Source organism: Myzus persicae, unplaced genomic scaffold (assembly GCF_001856785.1).
Source record: "Myzus persicae strain clone G006 unplaced genomic scaffold, MPER_G0061.0, whole genome shotgun sequence".
In the NCBI taxonomy this organism is placed as follows: Eukaryota; Metazoa; Arthropoda; class Insecta; order Hemiptera; family Aphididae; genus Myzus; species Myzus persicae.
Window position 1 is genome coordinate 73,029 of NW_019104027.1, and position 15,898 is coordinate 88,926.

Consider the following 15,898-nt stretch of genomic DNA (forward strand, 5'->3'; position numbering starts at 1 on the left):
GTATTTAGTTTAATGTTGCACAATGTACCTACCTACACCTGGTTCAAAAAGATAATGAATTATTCATTTATTTTTTGTTAAATACTTTTTTTCATCACGATAATCTTACACTTATCCAATTATGCCGAGTAAGAGTAAAAAAATTGAACGACTCAGAGTTCACTAAAATAGTAAAATGTAATGGACCGATGGGCGTTGGGACATTAACCCATGTTTAAAGGACCATTTATCTTCCTATTGATTTAATAAATGCTTATGCCTCCAAGCATCAATGTATTTATTAAATTGTTATTTTTAATGTTTTGGGGTTACTTTGTTTATTTTATTTTTAGTGATTAAAATTCAAAAGAAGCCAAAAAAAGTTGAACAAGACAATTTTTTTGACAACACGAAGTCACAATGAATATTTCTGACTTCTGTTAAACTAAAACTGCATTGTCTGAAAGCAAAATCAATTTTCCGATTGGTCATTCGTCCACTTAAAAGTGGTCGGTGGACGGTGATTGGTGGTAATAAGCATATAATTTTACTCTCAAGACAATTGAAAATTTTATCGTAAACATAATATAAGTAGGAAGTCGTATGTAAAATCATTAAATAAAGTAAGTACATTAAACGTATTCGGCAGAGCCACTAGCAACTGGGGTGTGTTTGGGGACGCTGGGACATTGATATAATGATATTAAATTAATTTAGGTACTCATTACGAAATAAATTGGTTAGGTCACCACAAATTGAATTTCCTCCAGTCAGTCGCAAAGAGGATGGGAAGGTCACCACAAATTGAATTTCCTCCAGTCAGTCGCAAAGAGGATGGGAGACTTTCAGAACTTCCAGGTCTTTGGATCGACTTATAAAGTTATAACAAATAATAATATGTACTACCATATATATTACAATATAAAATCAACAACCAATGCAACGCGGTGGAAAACTCCCACCTTTTACACACGCGTCATGTTTATGACACATTATCTCTAAGATGTGACCATATCTATTTATTTCGGTTCATGTTTAAACTTGTGGATACAGCATAATATAATGCATGAAAAAAAGTTCTGGAATTTTGTCAAGGATAAGCGACTGAACTCTTCCGACTACCAGTCATATTTTTCACATCATCGTAACCTTGATTTATACAATCAGATACTTCTAAGTTATAACTGTTTAATTTATCCATCGGTTATTACCTATATGTACCTATAGTTATCCTAATATTTGGCATGTCCTGCCCTGTACTCCTGTAGTTGATTGAAAAAATATAAAAAATGTTCTCTTATTTTAGGTTTACTAAAACGGTCATTTTAAAGATGCCTTACATCGTAACACAGGGCTTCCACAGTTGTAGAGTTGCTTTGATAAGCTGCTCCTTATCCTTCGTTTCTCATTCACAGCCGTAGGCGGTGGAAAATCTGTAAGCTAACATAACTGATAGATACCGATACCGACATACCGTTGAACCTATACACCGCAACACCGTTACATCTATTTTCAATGTTTAAATGTTAGGTAGTTTTTTTATGACTCAGAAGATTTGGTGTGAGTGAGAATCACCGTTTTCTCTCCATTAAGTTGGCCAAAACGTTTATATGTTTACAGTTTAGTGCAGTTATAGGCTAGTTGGAAACCTATGCCGTATCAACAAGCAAGTTTTCACAGGGATGCTAAAAAAAACGGTTTAGGTAGATGCTAAAAATCGTTTTGTCTTTTCGTATGTCTTAATATTGCTTACTGTCTTACTATAATGTTTGGTCCTATCAATAAACAGCTTTTTTTCCAGTGTTTCCATAGTTAGGTGTTTCTGACACCTATATGATTATATAATATATTATGAATAATGAATACCTATATACGTTTTGATGACCATGCTATCATAATTATTGATTTACATCAATAAATATTAAATACCATATTTCTGGTAATACCTTTACGAAAACTCGTTACATATGTAACGACTGGGGAGTCATGGGTGATTTTTCACATTTACCATTGATTTTATAAAATCAATGCATTTACATAGTAAAGATATTATTATGTCTAAAGTTCTTCACGTGCTCGTCGAGAAAGGTAAAAATAATGGAGGTAGATGGCGCTGTCGTTATTGTCGTTTGAATTGCGAAGACCTAATGGCTAACGCCGATTTACACTAAAAAACCGAATAGATTTAAGTCTATATAGATAGCATTTAATATAGTATCTATCATAATACATTTTAAATATCTATTAAATTTTTTATATATTTACAACATTTAGTATATTATATTTTCAACACAAAATCAAAATCGCTTTAACAATCTTTATGACGTTAAATAACAAATGCGAAATTGTATTAAAGTAAGACTAAATAACTTGAGTAAACTCTTAAACTTTTTTAATTCATTATAAAACAAAATTAATGTTTTTTTTTTAAAATCCGTGTCCTGGTTTTTACCTTTCATTTTCACCAGGCCCATTGGAGTTTTAAACTACAATCAATTTATAACACACATTTTTCATTCGTTTTAATAACTTAATTTTATTATGTTACACTTATATAATGTATAAAATACCTAACTATACCATATAGGCTTTAAGTCTATATGAATATAATATTATGCTTGTCTTACTGGTACTTACAATATTTGTATAATTTTATAAGTATATTATGCATGCGTATAACTTATATATTTCATATTTCAAATAAAGTATATAAATTTATCAAGCGGTTGGGGTGATATATATTTATACATAAATAGGTACTTTATGTATTTATACAAATTAAAAATTTGTATTCATTTTTTAAATTTTATGATGAAATTTGCAGGTTTTAGATGTAGGTATTACATCTGCAGGTGCGTCAAAATCGTCTTGCGTAAGTTCACACATCACACTATATAGTCTATAAACACGCGTGACTCTGTAATATTAATATAATTATTGTATACCAATGGGCAACGGCACGCGCACTTATACGATACACGCATAACTTTAGATGATATTTCGATGTAAACTATAATAATATTATGTATAAGACGTATGTTTAAAATCTGAACGTCGATACTTATGTTGAACGGCGCTGTTGCCCAATACATTTATAAACATATGTATTATATTGGTTTATTAATTACAATATTTGGTTCACGACGTTCACGTATTCTAGGTACATTAGGTATGTGTATAGACTATAGGTATCTATGCTATCAACCTATATAGGTAGTTTGATTGAAAATTACTTCGGCTTCACGACGCGTATCAATCAGTGTTTAAAGTAACGACTATAAGTCTATATAGAATCCATATATATATAATACGTACCTAATTATATATGCGTATATAATCCTCTCGATGGCAGAGTCGGGATCGACCTCGACGTAACTCAGTAATATAATTGTGTTAATACCTTATAGGACGCGTGCGAAATCATTATTACTTCACGTTTTCGTGTAGGTGCGTTATACGCTTATATTATATTATACACATATACGAAACTTGTACGTACTATATAAATGTTGAGGACTCGAAGGACATACTTGTAGGCTGCTGCAGTTTCAGGCATTATAAGTTTTGTCTAGTATATATATATACTTACCAATCGACTTCGCAATTAACCACGTATAAACCTATTTAGATACCTATACAATTTACAAATTTGTTATTTCATGTAGTATGTGCGCCGCATGTGTAATAACTCGGTGGTAATCGCTTCCGGATTGCAATTGCACCTGCAAGACCCATCATCGGATGTAATCTGCGAGGAAAATTGAGTGTCATTATACCAATATGTACAGAATGGTTTACCAAGCATGCTCACCTCCATATTTTCCTTAATGATGGATTTATTCAAATTATAATCTTTGAAATTTCCAAATGTACTTAAAGACCATATTTTCAAGTGCATGAAATTGTTTGTGCTATTTGATGAGTTTCCAGTGGTGGTAAAAACTTCTGTTTTCGCAAATGAGAACCTCCATTTTTACTGTAAATTATTATTTTTTAAATTTTAATGTACCTAATCCAAAATTTGAACCAATAGTTTCTAAATTATTACAATTGTTATTCTATAAGGATAATTGTCCTTAAGAATGGTTTTAGGAGAATATATAAATTTGAACCAATAGTTTCTAAATTATTACAATTGTTATTCTATAAGGATAATTGTCCTTAAGAATGGTTTTAGGAGAATATATAATAGTTAGAACACTGGATCTAGTAGTTATTACTTATTATACATAAACCATTTTTACAAATTATAAAATATGTTGATATAGTAATACAAATAGAATAAATACTATTACTATTAAAATTGTCTATTTACCATATTTTCCATAATATCTTCTTATAATCCATTATGATAAATATGGAACTATTATCCTTATACTATACACAATAAGTTAAATAACTCAAAAACTATACACTTTCAAATTTTGATTTTGATACATTGACATTTTCAGAAAAATTATCTGCTAAATAATTTACAGCATTACTGAAAAAAAGTATCAAACTTGGCGATTCAAACTGTATATAATATTTAATAAGACAGGTAATAATTATATATAAATATGACAAACCTTATATAATATTATTATTGATATTATAATTTATAATATACCAAACCTTCAGTTACGGTAAACAATATTTGTATAAGATAAGGAATAATCTAAAATTGCTAAAAATATCCATAGGTAATAGTGACAATAAAATAAACTGTGGAATTTAAACTTAATTACCGTTAGGTAATACTTATACCTAACTATTATTTTATTATTTTAATTTCTTATGAATTTATGTGGTTAAAACATTATACTATTGTACTACGAATAAGATGGCTAATGTATTTTCATATTCGAATATAACCACTCTGAAAATTATTTCAAACAAAGTCGTAATTTTTGTAGGTAAATGTATTTTTTTTCACCTGCTATAATTACTCGAATTAATTTTGTTTTACTGCAGATACCTGAGTATAGGTGTGTATAATAGCCTAATTATTCTACGAGTTGTAAAATTATTATTTGTAATTTAACTTCATCCTTATTATTTTTTTAACAGGTTAGATTTTTTAATCATACAAATTTGTTTTAAATAATAATATTATACTTTTAATGCATAGCTGTATAACCATTTCCTCTATGGGCACCATACGTATATATCCCTGTACAACGTACTTGGTAAAATGTTATGCATATAAGCAACTGCATTTTATATTATAGTTCAAAAAACCCGAGCTCCCCCATTCCACAGTCATGCAAGTATAAAATAGTTTTACGTAATATAGGTACAATTAAATCGAATAATTATTTTGAGCAATAACGTGCATAATCGATATCATTTTTCGCAAAATGAATCAAATTCGTGTGTAATTATTATATACCTATTACAGGTATATCGTTTATATATCCACTTAGTGTAATTATACTTTTCATGAAATGACTATCCATTTCATGAACTACGATAGAATCGTTTAAGTCAAATTTAAGTTCAGGAAATGGACATATTATATTTTATCCATTTTATGAAATGTAAACTCTTATTTTACACTATGTGTAATATTTTAAAGCAATTACACCAATACGACAATACCTATGTAACTTTTCGTGAAATCGAAATAATAACACTAATACGTTTACACAAATTTAATATTCTGAAATTGTTTTCATTAAATCAGGTGCGTAGCCAAGATTATGAAATGGAGAGGGGTTAAGTAAAAATTAAACCAAGATTTTTACAGTTGTCACGCATAAATAATTATTACATTTATTTGGGGAAAAATCAAAATTAATTAAAAATATTACACACAGTGTAAAATAAGAGTTTCCATTTCATGAAATGGATAACAAATATGTCCATTTCATAAATTTAAATTTTACTTGCATGATATATGATCGTATAGTTCAGGAAAAGGATATCCATTTTATGACAAATATATTTACACTATAAGTAGATGCGAGGTATTTATTTATTATACTTGCATATTTTTAAACACGATGACGAGTCATGTGGTATTATACTTTTGCAAATCAGTTATTTAGGTCTTATAATATTATAGTAAAATACATTCATAAGCCTACATTTATTTAAAGGAAAAACAATAAATACATTTACGTATAGATTACGTAGGACGTAGGTAGTAGTGTCCCACTTCTTTAAACATTTAAACGACAGTGTTTCATTTCATGAAATGCCAAAAAATGCTATAAGTTGAACAATGTTATATAAATTAATTAACTCTAAATTTGAAATTTGGTACGAAGTGTTGATCAAACCCAACTAAATGTTCTAAACTTCTAACCTTTAAAAAAGCAATTATTTTGCTAAGAATGCATGCATACCTATATATTCTTATATAGATAATATGATATCACATGAATTATGCAATTTTGAGTGAATTTCTGAGATGACAATTAATGATCATACGGAATGTACCGAGAAAAAATGATACTGTGGGAAATTTCCCGGAATAAGCATGGTCATCAAGAAAAACGAGTGGAAGATAATATTTTTTAATAGATTGTTGAATGTTAATAAGGACCAAAGGATTCGGTGGATTTACAATTGAGGTAATACTTTCTGATTGATCGCAATTTTAATTTTTATTGCCGTCACGCCTTTTATATAAATATTGTTAGTTTTAATTGATAACGAAAACAGCCAAAAACATGAATTATTAGGATTTTAGATTCTTTTTGTGTTGTTTTTACCTAAATTACAGATTTTATGTTCATATACACACAATGAAATAAATAAATCGTTTTTTGTCATATGCCTAATAAAAGACGCCGATGTCTTGCAGGGAGATGATATTTTGCTCCAATTTTATTATTTGTAATTTGTTCCACTAATAGGTACATTTAAGTGCGTATGCAATTTGCGTCAAAATATACAAATATAACATGTATTTTGCTCAACATATACAAATTAATTTTGATAATTTGTGCCACGACAGAAAACGAAATGGAATATGTTATTTGCACCACACTTTCAACTTAAATTGTTGGAATTTACCAGCAGATAAATTTACTGATATCGTATAGGATATACAATTATACTATAATATACGTACAGACGTGTGTCCAATATAATATTGTTGTGTTCTACTGATAAAAGAGACATATCGCCTCTATTATTTAGACGTAATCGATCTCCGATTATGTCTAAATCTAATGAAAATTATCAATGTATTGTTAAGCATGAAATTGAACAATATTGATGTCTCGAATCGTGTTATTTAAAGTTAGTCCGATATAAATCACGCGTTCATGTGATTTTCACATTTTAAAATTATATAAAAGTATAAGTAATGGAAAATAATACAAGTATTGGTGAAATTATTTAAAGTACCAGAGACAAATATTTGTTATTAGTTGCAAATTGTATGTATAGAAAAGTTCATGAATCGAAACATTCTTATATACGATAACTTATTGTCAGAACTTGCACTGCAAAAGTGTATACTTCTTTAGAAAATATTGTACAAAATTTGAAATTGTAAATGAACATAACGGCCATGATCAACCAAGTTTAGACAGAAAAATGTATTCAAATGGATGTAAGAGAAAAGTTATGGAAAATCTGTATACTAAACTAAGTAAGATATGACGAACTGACATTTCTGAAAATATATCTGATTTACAAACCGTCACTACCGATGATATATCACTAGTTCGACAAAATATTTATGACGTTCGTTTCCAAAATGGTGCAACCATTGCCAAAAACAATGGAAGAATTGCAAAAGAGTATATAGGTAAGCAATATGGATTTGAAAACGGACCTCAATGAGCAATTTCTATTAATCAACTATCCGAACTGTCATAAAATAATATTTTCATGTGATACAAATTTAAAAGTTTTATGCCAATCTGAAATTATATATATGGATGGAACTTTTGAATACTGTCCAAAGTTATTCACGCAATTGTTTACTTATTTAATATACACGGAGTTCGTTTTACTTGTATACATTTATTTATAATTATAATATGACTGATATAGTATTAGTGGCACTAATTACAATTTTAATAAGGTGAACAATGGCGCAAATTATAATTTTTGTAGGTACACGATTGCGCAGATTACACATGCCTTTTTATTTAGTTTTATTTGGCGCAAATTACAAACTTAAAAAGTGGAGCAAATAACCAAAATACAATTTTAGATGTGGGGCAAATGACGTATTTATTTTTATTTTTGGGTTGTTTTTTCCGCAAGTTACATACGCCCGATGTCTTGATTGAACTAAAAAAAAAAAATTACAAATTCATCTCCCGTTGAAATGGTCGCTAATGATAGTATATAGTGGCTCATACTCATGTACCTATGGCAGTCAACATTATACTTTCGCAGTCCAGCCATATATCTATTATTATTGCAGGTATAGGTACCTACCCTTAATTTATTATTATCTATACCTACCTAGGTACTGTACAATGTTTAAGGTATAAAATAAAATATTAGGCCACCAATAATAGTTGATATTAAACTTGATCGCATGATGGAGTTGCAATATTATAATATGTATACTTAGGTACCTTTATGGCTATATACTATATAGATATCTCATTACCACAGTTATCTACGGATTTTTTTGAAAATGTTGGTGTACCAAATTCAAAATTTGAACGTGTATAGTTTCTTAGTTGTTAAAATGTTTGTACTATAAGGATAATATAGGCATAATTAGCCCTTAAAAATAGATCCAATACTAGATGTAGTGTTATTACACTTGGACCATTTTTACAAATAATTATTCATGGTGATTGATTATTATTAATCACTAAAATTTTCAAATCACCAAGCCCTCATAATTTTGAAACCCATTATATCATTGACCTATTATCCTAAGTATACGCATAGTTAAATAACTCGAAAACTACTCGTTCAAATTTTGAATTTTGTATTTACAATTTTTCAGAAAAATGTTTTGCTAAATAATTTACAACAGACAAGGGTGGATTTTCTTTGAAAAACAGAAGTTATTACCATTATTACAACTCTTTAACAGTTTGTTAGCTCAATATTTGTTTTTTTTCGAGGACTCACGTGCAACATAGATAAAACTATTAAATAATGCACTCTTATAAATTATACCAAGCTTGGATCATACATGTGTACATGAACCCATGTAATGTATTGCACTTCTATATTGTGCCTATATATATCATATATGTATTAAATCTTTCATTGCAGATTATGAATAATCGAATAATCATTTGAAACAATTGGTATAGCAATATGCGCCTACCTATAATGTACATAGGTAATATATTAGGTATAATGTATATATTATACGATATTATAGGCACCTACCTATAAGTACTTACTTAATACATTTAAACATGAATTTACATGAGTATATATATCATCTAAGAATGATAGCTGGTTTACAATTCACCGTAAAAAAAAATGTAAAGAGCTGGGTTTAAAATTATCGAATTAAATAAATCACGAAACATAATAATGATGAACTTTTCAGTAAGTGAATACTTTTCATAATGTAAATATATATAATGGTACACGTATATGAGCATACAACAATAATTCTTCGTAACTTTCAGTCTACATACATATGTACGAAAGTCAAGAGACTACTTAAATTTATAAAATATAAATATATATATATCATGTGCAAACATATATAGTTATACAATAAATGTATACCTACTTATCTGTATAATATGTCCGAGATCAACCGCTGCTGCTGATATCGTCTATATATATACGGTTTTTTGTGGTCAACTGTGTGACAAATGGATTCCTCCCGAACAAACATAAAAATCACGGTGCAACAAAATTGAGGATAATCAATTTTATCGTCGTCGAAACAGTATAATATCACAATATATAATAAATATTTTATAAATAAATACAACAGGGTACAATATATGATATTTTATTAGAGGAGTAGAAAACAGCATACGCATCGCATATAGAATTGAGAATAACAGTATTATATTCTATATAATATACGTTTTATGTACTCGTGTGTACCTACATGTAAATAGTGTATGACATATATAATATAATATAGACTTTAGTCCATAGTATATAATGTATGTACACTTACCGGAAAAGTAAATTAACGATTTTGAATCGGTAACGGGTTAAAAAGTTTGTCGGACTGACAGGTGGCGGCATCTGACGACGTGCCGCCGTCTCCGGTTGACGGATAGGTATATATACATACCTGCTAGTATATATATACACCTAACCTGTGTATATGTATATTATATAATATAACGTCGCTGGCGCGCGCGCGCTCGTGTATGTGCGTATGTCATGATGGCCGAGACGGCCGGTCTCATTAAGTGGGAGGCGCCATATTATGGCCATTTCCATACACCTTCCACGTGTACACACACACACACACACACACACACACTCGAGTCAAATAAAATAATAATAATAATAATGAGAAAAAAATAGTAGAGAGAGAAAAAATACGCATATATATATACACACACACGGACACAGAAAAACACAAACACACGGACACACACGCGCGCGGAATGAACCCACGTACGTATATCGTATACGTAATAACGCTGAAATTATCGAGGGGAAGATAATTGTCGCCCGGCGGAAACCACCGCTGCCGCCGCACACACACACACACACACACACACACACACACACACACTCGCTGTGCACAGAAAAACCTGACAAGTCGTCGCAGCGTTGTGTCGGTGGTGGGATACACGCGCTGTACGCCGCACGAACGCGAGTAGGGAAGAAAGGAAAAAAATTATATACCGACGAAAAACGAAAAAAGAGTAAAGCTAATAATATTTTCATTAGTGCGAACATGGTTTGCTCGTGTTTCGTCCGGCCGCGGTGGATGCGGGAAAACGCACGGAAATGTGATGAATAAAAATAAAACGTCGTCCGCGCATTTTCGTCTTTGCCGCCGTCCGTCGGCCGCGCAGGTACCACAATATAATATTATAATATATTAATATATCATATACAATACACAAGCACACACACACACACTCACAGTTCACACACACTCACTCACACACACACACACACACACGAAAACGAGCAATATTAATCGTTTGTATACACATCTCTCTCACTCTCTCTCTCTCAAACACATACGCATTCGTTCGTTTATCGTATCGTGCATAAATAATCTACACATGTGCGCGTGGGCGAGTGGCGAGCCGCAGCAGAGTGCGCGTGTGGGTTATGGAAGAAAATGACCGGCGGAACCGAGCGGACAGTCTGCAGCAGCAAGAAACGACCGCAGAACTCGGGCATCACAAGAACGACGACCGCGACGGAGCGACGACCATCATGAGCGTAAGTCCGACCTATACGCTTTTAATAGTCATTGTTTAAAAAAAAAAAATATATATATATTACGATAACATATATATAGGTCCCTGTAGAGCAATATACCGAAATGTAATAATATATTACTATAGATGTATAGTTGTACTACAAACGCGCGTAACAGACGAGTAGTCGGTAACGGGTTTTTCCGCATTTTCTGCAAAAGTTCTCGGGATACGCGGGACGTGTTTTTTCCCCGTCGAATGTTTTTCAAATAAAAAATGCCCGCCCCGGTGGTCATAGCAGTCAACCAACATGCACAGTCCCTCCGTCGTTTCTCCGTGCCGAGGGAAACTATAATGTTTAACGATCCAACTGTACCTACACATCCACAGCAAGTATCGAACCCCGACGATATCGCAAAGGCGTATGACATGTCGTCCGAGGCATCGCAGACCATTTTTGGGCGCAATCGCCGCGTTTCGTCGGAAAGTTCGTTCCGTTCGGCTCGTATTATATTCGCCCGAAATAAACACATCGCGATGCGTACAGACGATACAAATGTGTGCGCGACGATATATCACCGTGTCGCCATTTATGTTTATGATATTATATTACGTTGTTGTATCTATACGTACGAGCATGATGTCCGTTATGGAAAACAGATGTTTTGTCACGTCGCGCGTGTTTAAATTGAGATGAATGCGTGTGCGTTGTCTATCGTGCGGGGACGCGCACCGAAAGGATATCGCAGGTGTGTGAAATCGTTACGAATCCCGGGGTTGTTTTTTTATTTTTCACAACATCAGAAATAAATTGATTGATCGACAATAACGGTGTATATAATAGAAAGAGCAGCCGTATAATGATTAGACGCCCGTTCGCCCATAACAAGCGCGTAACTTGGACGTATATCGAAGGTGTCGAGTCATCTGGTTAACAAACTCGATAATAATAACATCTTCATTGTCGGACTCTTTGGCGTATCTGTGTAGATTCGTATATATATGGGTACGATAGACCATAACAATAATCATGTATAAAATGTAGGTACCTAACTCCTATATTGTACATATAATACAAATATAATTGAATCATTATTTATGGTAGTCGCATGTTTTTAAATATTATATTATATTATATTATAGTATAACCTACATTTGTGGCGTAGGAATATAAGAACAATTCGATTATTTGTTGAGTGATTATTAATATTATGTAATAGTTTATGTTATTCAAAAGTGTGCAATGTTTAATGCAATCTTCGTAAATGCTTTCAAATAATAATGCAAAATAACTATTTTCACTTTTTTTTGGTACACCACAAAAAAAAATATACTCATAATCTTATAATAAATACTTATAGATAAATCCATACAAACATTATTAAAAATGTGCTTTATTTAGTGAAATTTATTGTCTAAAACTAATAGGTATTAGGTAATAATTGTTTTAATAATTTACTTACATTAGTATATATATTATTAACATTATTAATTTTGGTCCTTAAAAAAATGAAAATGAAATGTAATCATATGATTTTAGAATACAACTGTAGAGTCTTACGTTATTGATTTGATTTTACAACAACAAATAAATTAAAACTAATGAAGTAATGAATATAGGTATAATATAAGAGTATAATGAATTTAGTTACCTATATAATATAGGTATTTCACTAAATACTTATAAGTTATAAGTAATAGCAATATAATATAATTTATTAACTGAATGCATGTTTACAACAAAGTTTGATATACATTTATTATGTTTTTAATTTCATATTCTTTTAACTAAGATAAATAATGTCTTTTTTATTTAATTTGGTGGATTATCGACCCGGAGAGATACTTGTATGCTTAACTTAAAATAAGCTGTAATTTTTAATATTTTTTTGTTTCAAAATTAAATTTTAGTCATAACTTTATTTTTATTACAGTTTATCATGAACAACTAAAAACATTTAGTAGAATAGACAAAACTGTTGATGATTAATTCCATAAGTATATTATCATAATTTTTCATTTTAAGAAAATGTTAAATGCATAATACCTATTTTATGTAAGAAAATGTCTCTTCAAACTAAAAATTTGACCATGACACTATTTTCCTTATAAAACATTTTTAAGTTAGTAATAATTTTAGAACACCTGGGTCGATAAAAAGAAAACAATTTTGTATAGTATATTCACGATTAAAAAATAAAAATATAATATATTATAAGCAATAAACATAGTAAAATATTGTTCATAAATAATAACTATAGTTACAATTATCATACAACTGTTACAAGTACCTAATCTAATAAACTTACACAACTGTATATTATACAAACACAATTTGTTTACTGTATTAAATCGAGTGTGTTTTAATTAAACTTTTAATAATATTTTATTATAAGATATTATATATTCATATACGCATACCTAATACACAACAATTAACTGCGATGGTTAAGTTTAGCTCTGTATATCTACATCGTGACAGTACGGTGTTATCACCTGAATAATTATTACACAATCGTACTTTATAAGACGAATGTTAAAAATGACATATTAAAAATTGAAAATTAAGTAAGAAATTATACTGATTACAGATACTTGATATATCTATACTCTGTTGAGATTCGAGACTGATGAATATCAAGTTACACATATACTTCATGAATATATTATGTGTATAATTGAACAGTGTTTGATACATATATTACATCAGGTTTTTTACTAATTGTCTTCGTGTCGTTTTCTCGTTTGAAAGTTAAGTACAAATTCAATAAATAAATAATAATAATAATTTAAATTGGATTAAGGTTTTCTATGTATTAAACGCGTATATATACATTACACATTCAGTCAATTGAATAAATCGAACACGCCGTATTTTCTAATTTGTGTCTTCGTATTATACAACCATGACAAATCTCGGGGCGTTTTTCGATCAGAAAATACCACCCACTTCGTGTGCATGTGCGTTCAACCAGATTATATTCCCGTAATCAAATAATATTTGGGACCTCTCCGTACATTTAGCGATCTCCCCCCGCTGCAACAACATCGGCTCTACACATTTGGGCGTTAAAAATTATGTCAGAAACTAATGTCATAACTTAACTTAAAGGGCTATAGTACTCGTATTATACTTGATTTGTGGTAGTTATAATTTTATAAACGCATATAACGTCTAATTATTTCGATTCTCATTTTATAACCCTCTATACTAGAGTATATGTTTTAAATAAATAAACAATATTAAAACTAAATATGCATATATCATATATGATATTATATCTACACTTAATATTTTATTAGTTATTATTGTTCTGTTAGTCTATTTAGACCTTAATTATTTAACACTTGAGGTTATGGTAAATTTATACACAAATATTATTCTACTGTCTGATAATTCACATTAAAAAATGTAATGTTATTTTAAATATAATATTATATTATTATATGCAATAGAAAATGTTCTGCAGATTATCATTGGATATGTAATATCTACGTGTTATCTTATTATGATATTTTTTCATCATATGATATTTGATTTTTTATTTAATTGAAAGTAGAGGTTCTTGCGTCTTTGGTTGAGAAATAATCGTTATATTTGTTAGCATATCTGAAAATGTACAAAATACCTACTATATAAGGATTCGGATATCAATATCACCATTGTAATTATTTTTTTTCAAATTGTATTTGATTATCTTTTGTATAACATAAATAACATATTGCTTAAGTTTGTAAAAATTATTAAAAAATAAAATTAAAAATCAATGGGTACACAATAAAGTTTCAGTATAGTTTGCATCATAGACCACAAATTATGTTCTTATAAAGAATTTAATATATTAGGTATATTATATAGTAAGAAAAATCGTAAACGTCTGCCAAAATGTATAAATGATGTGCATTTATATAATATAATATATACCTATACTAATCTACAAGTTGACTACAATAAAATAAAACTATTTACTATCTGGTATATTACTATTTCTCATACAAATATAATGTATATACGGTAATGGCTATGACACACGCTGTGACTTAAGTGGCACTAAAACTAAAAATACAAAAAAAAAATGGCAACAATATTTTCTTGATGTGCATAACCTTATAATATAGTAATAATATTTCATATATAATATAAACGTGTGAAATACATGTAGGTACTTATCTAATATACATAATATAACACTGCTGCGCAAAGTCTGTGCAGTCGGTAAATATTATATACCAAAGTTGGGCTCAGCTATGTGTTATGTACTGCGTGATTCACCAACCTAGCTCACCCCCATTTTTTAATTAACATGTCTCTGGTCACAGGTCTGGGAGATATGTGGGCATGGGCATGAGCATGGGGATTTGATGATTTGAAAATTATGTCTACTATAATACCTAATCAACAATAATATCATCATTTTATAATTTATGAAAATTGTCTGAGTATAATATAATAGCTACTAGAGTACTAGATTCAATATTAATCAGATATCTCATAATTTTGTACAATCATTTTTAAGGATTGCCCTTGGTGTATTTATACATTTAACTTAGAAACTTCTAGTTCGAATCGTAATTCAGAGTTGTAATGAACATTGACATTAAAAAAAAGTCAATTGCTTAACATAATCTACTAAAAGAAG

General features: G+C 29.9%; 1 protein-coding gene across 2 annotated transcripts in view; it reads left to right on the forward strand.

The window, feature by feature from the left end:
• The first annotated feature begins 10,604 nt into the window (after positions 1-10,604).
• Positions 10,605-15,898, forward strand: part of LOC111037760 (transcription factor Sp8-like) — a 69,815-nt gene continuing 64,521 nt past the window's right edge. The window contains exon 1 of one of the 2 annotated variants that reach the window (XM_022320512.1): positions 10,605-11,280. In XM_022320512.1, the coding sequence (XP_022176204.1) occupies positions 11,167-11,280 (114 nt within the window). In that variant the 5' untranslated portion in view covers positions 10,605-11,166. The remainder of the gene's footprint in view (positions 11,281-15,898) is intronic. The other variant, XM_022320513.1, reaches the window with a different exon arrangement.